A 4,041-nucleotide genomic window follows, 5' to 3' on the forward strand; every position below is an offset into this window, starting at 1 on the left:
GAGGCTAAGAGTAGCCCACCAAAAACCAGTAATCATGTTCTTTAATATGTTTTCTTTGGCTATGTGCTACAGGGCTTTGGGACCTAGAGATGTCAGAATGGTGGTTCTTGACATCAGTCTGCCCACTGGCTTCACCCCAGAAAACTCAGACCTGGAAATGGTAGTAAAACTTTAATGCTTTCATGAAAAGAAAAACACCTTGATGCAGTTTATTTTGTATTTATCTTATTATGACAGGATGTTACAAAGGGATACCCAACTCCTGAGGCCAGGGTTATTAACATTTCTAAAATATATACACTGTATTTTTTTGTTTAGCTCTCTAGCTCGGTGGATCATTACATCAATAACTTCCAGATCGTAGATAACCTGAGTGACAGAGGATCCCTGATCATTCACTTGTTCAAGGTAAAACCTGATAGTTCAAATTCACATTTGCCAGTTCATTAAAAACCTTAGAGCTTCACCTGTTCTTGTGCATTTTTATTAGAACTGATTGCATTTACTTTCCTCACCATATTTAATATTTTGAGAGTATATTAAATAGCATGTTTGATTGCACAAAGCAATATTATCTTCTCTGCCAAACTGAATCTCTCCCCTTTTTCTTCCTTTCAGGTTTCTCACAAAGAGCCTGAAATTGTTATCTTCAGGCTTCAGCAGACCTTTAAAGTTGGTCTCCTGCAGCCATCTTCTGTAACTGTTTATGAATATTACAACCCAGGTAAGTAAATATGAAGAAGTGTTTCACAAGCGTTTAGGGAAGTACTTGTGTTAATCTGCATATCAACATTGCCTGCTGAAAGTATTCAGAACTGTTGCCCAATACTGATCTTTATTGATATTTATTTTGCTCATAATTTTTTTTATCTTATAGTCTATTTTTTTTTTTTTTTTTGGTAGTTTTCGGTTGTAATTTAACAAAGATATTTGCAAATTAAAGAAGGATTTAATGCTTCTGCATGGTAGTTTACCTCATTTCTTTGTATGAAGTTTGATCCATTGGAATGATGGTGTTTATCTAAAATAAAATAGTTTCTTCTTTTTATACTGCAAGCTCAATTTTACATAACTATCTCTTTTAAATATTTTTAAAAATCCCTCAACTTTCAGATCACAGATGTAGCCGCACCTACTCTCCCAAGGAAGACACGGAGGAACTCTCTCGGATCTGCAGCAACGACGTCTGCCGCTGCACGCAGGGTAACGGGTGATTTTACCTCATGCATAAAATCATTACGTTCTTTTGCTGCTGAGCATAAATCTACCATTAAACTGTGTTGAATTGCAGGCGACTGCTGTGTCTCAAAATCTGAAGGTGAACATTTCCTGAACCACGAAAGAGAGATTTTCGCCTGTGCAAGCTTACACCATGGTATGATTCAGGGTTTTAAACTGATGCAGATGATGCAGGCATGATGCATACAATTTAGTTCAGAAAAAGGTTATTTAGGTAGACTGAACCATTTTAATGATTAATATATTATGTGCTTCAGTTTGGCAGGTGCTGGTCCTCAGTTTGAATCAGAGCTACTATGATAAATATGAGATGGAGATTACACAGGTTATTAAACTTGGTGAGTGAATATTGTTGTATTGGTTGGCTGTCTAAACATTCACAAAAGTCTCACATTTGTACATTGTGAACTATCAACTGAATTACATGGGCTACTTAAATAATTTATGTTATTTTTCTATATTTTGTTTTTTTGTAAAATATTTTGTGTTAACATTTATTTCAATTTACTATTGTTTGCAAACTCCTATTTTTTTCTCCGTTACATGCTCTTAATCCATGGCAAAGAATAATAGACACCAATTCTAGGCATTGAATTTAACCAAAAATCCTAATGATAATAATAGTTTAAAACAGTTTAAAAACATGGAAATGATGAATATCATACTGGTTTCTACAAACTCTAGTTTATTTACATTTTTGATTTACAATTAGGATTTTTGAGATGCGAAAAGCAAAAAGAGACCATAGTAAATATCCAAAATATTTTCCCATCTTTAATGTAAAATACAAATGAACCATTGACACCCCATAGCCAAAAAAGGCAACTTGGAGATATTTATGCTATAGTGGCTGTAGAATGGCAAAGAAATCTGCCATGTCTAAAAGATCTGGTTGTTTCACCCATGAGTACTGGAACTTGATTTTCTGACATCTGGTTATAGACTAATGTACACCATAATGAGTTGTCAACATTTTAAAAGAATAAAAAAACAAAAACTGATTAAATTTTTTTAAGGTTTTAATCAGAATACATTTTCTGATTCTCAATGAATTTCTGATTTGGTATTATAAATATGAACATATACATGTTCTGAACAACCATCAGTAAGTGTTGGTGTTTACAACTTTGGGTTTGCCAAATACAGTGAAAACGTTACAGAGGCAAAATTATACCAAAAGGGCAGTGCAACAATAAAACCAATGCCTTACAGACAGCTTTAAATTATGCATTGATATTGCACATTTGAATAAAAAAATAATATGAACACTTTTACATGGCTGTGAAAAACTGTATAAATTTGGTGAAAATGACAACAAATGACACTGTACATGCTGGAAACAAAACCTTATATGAAAACTCTTTAGAGTCAAAATGTTTCTTAAAAGATGGGTCCATATGTTTGCATGATGATAAACCAGTTGGTTCCCTTTTAAGTCAGACAGGAGTCAGATGGTTCCTTGGTTTACTCAGACCTCTAACAGCCATTAACATCAGTCTGAGAAAAGTTTTTCCCCTCTCCTAATATTCAGCTGTGAATTGATTAATGACCTTCTTTATATGCAGCTAATTTCAAATCAGCCTTTTTAGGGTTTCTTGAAGCTTCTTTCAGGCTCTTCTGATCTGCTTTAAACGGAAACTTGCTTTGCTTAATTAGACCGTTGCATGTTGGGAGCTGCCCTAAATATCCTTCACTTGTACAGTAATTTCTGTATGGTGTTACAGTAAACATTTTTAGGGACCACTTATTAAATCTCATGAGCTGTTTTAATCNAGTAAACATTTTTAGGGACCACTTATTAAATCTCATGAGCTGTTTTAATCGTCCTTTTTAGGTCCCCAAACAGTTCTTGCCTGTCACCAGGGTCACTTTCACTTCTACACTCAACTGCAAGACAAACTAAATGGCTGTGGTTTAAAAATTGTGTATTTGTATCTAAAAGTACCGGTAGTTATGAAGGGTTTGTGTGTCCAATCTTGTTTACTCAGAAGAAATTATGTCTTTTTAAACTACATCTAACAAAAATGCCCTATGTATTTCAATCTTTATTTTCCTTAAATCACAGGGTTATTTTTCTTTCTGTTGAATAACATGGGATTTTTTTTAAATTGAAATTGTAAAATCTTTAATTTCTCTTTTTTTTATTGAAGATTTCAGGGTCACATAAGTCTGTCCTTTTTAATTGGTGTGTATATTGATCAGAGACGCTGTTATTAAACTGTTAATGTTTTTTATTTATATACCTGCAATTCAGGTGTAGAATCTGGGGTTGAAGTTGGTCAGAAGAGGATATTTATGTCTCATGGTGGCTGCAGAGAAAGACTCAACCTGAAACAAGGCTCCCAGTATCTCATTATGGGTCCTAAAGAGGACCAGTGGACCACTGACCCTGATAACAACAGGTGAGCAAGTATGATGTTGTTAATACTAATAACTCTGGATTCTAACTCTATATTCATTCCTACTAGCCCTTCAGAAAAAGTTGTGTGTTCAATTCTTATGTTTTTTCCCCCTTTTTTTCTACAAAACTGGTTCAAGTGCTAAATTAAGTAGAGCAGGCCTCCTGGTCAGTGTTGTGACTGTATTTTAATAAGCAAGCATGTAGCCAATTCAATTCAGTTCAGTTTAGTCATATAGCACCAATTCACAGCACCTTTCATCTTAAGGCACTCTACAGAGACAATTCAACCAGATCACACAGTCACATTAGTTCAGAGTTTTATATCTAAGGAAAACCAGTTGATTGCATTGACTCTGATTCGAAGGCAATCCCTCACACCAAGCATGCTTGTAGTGACAGTG

At 34.5% G+C, this 4,041-nt stretch overlaps 1 protein-coding gene across 1 annotated transcript in view; it reads left to right on the forward strand.

Annotated features, from left to right (window-relative positions):
* LOC107101819 (complement C3-like) overlaps positions 1 to 3,645 on the forward strand; it is a 42,204-nt gene extending 38,559 nt beyond the window's left edge. The window contains exons 37-43 of the mRNA XM_015400878.1: positions 73 to 160; positions 319 to 408; positions 619 to 724; positions 1,114 to 1,203; positions 1,292 to 1,375; positions 1,497 to 1,577; positions 3,494 to 3,645. Of these exons, the coding sequence (XP_015256364.1) occupies positions 73 to 160; positions 319 to 408; positions 619 to 724; positions 1,114 to 1,203; positions 1,292 to 1,375; positions 1,497 to 1,577; positions 3,494 to 3,645 (691 nt within the window). The remainder of the gene's footprint in view (positions 1 to 72; positions 161 to 318; positions 409 to 618; positions 725 to 1,113; positions 1,204 to 1,291; positions 1,376 to 1,496; positions 1,578 to 3,493) is intronic.
* The last annotated feature ends 396 nt before the right edge of the window (positions 3,646 to 4,041 follow it).

Source organism: Cyprinodon variegatus, unplaced genomic scaffold, assembly GCF_000732505.1.
Source record: "Cyprinodon variegatus isolate N-32 unplaced genomic scaffold, C_variegatus-1.0 Scaffold1158, whole genome shotgun sequence".
NCBI lineage: Eukaryota > Metazoa > Chordata > Actinopteri > Cyprinodontiformes > Cyprinodontidae > Cyprinodon > Cyprinodon variegatus.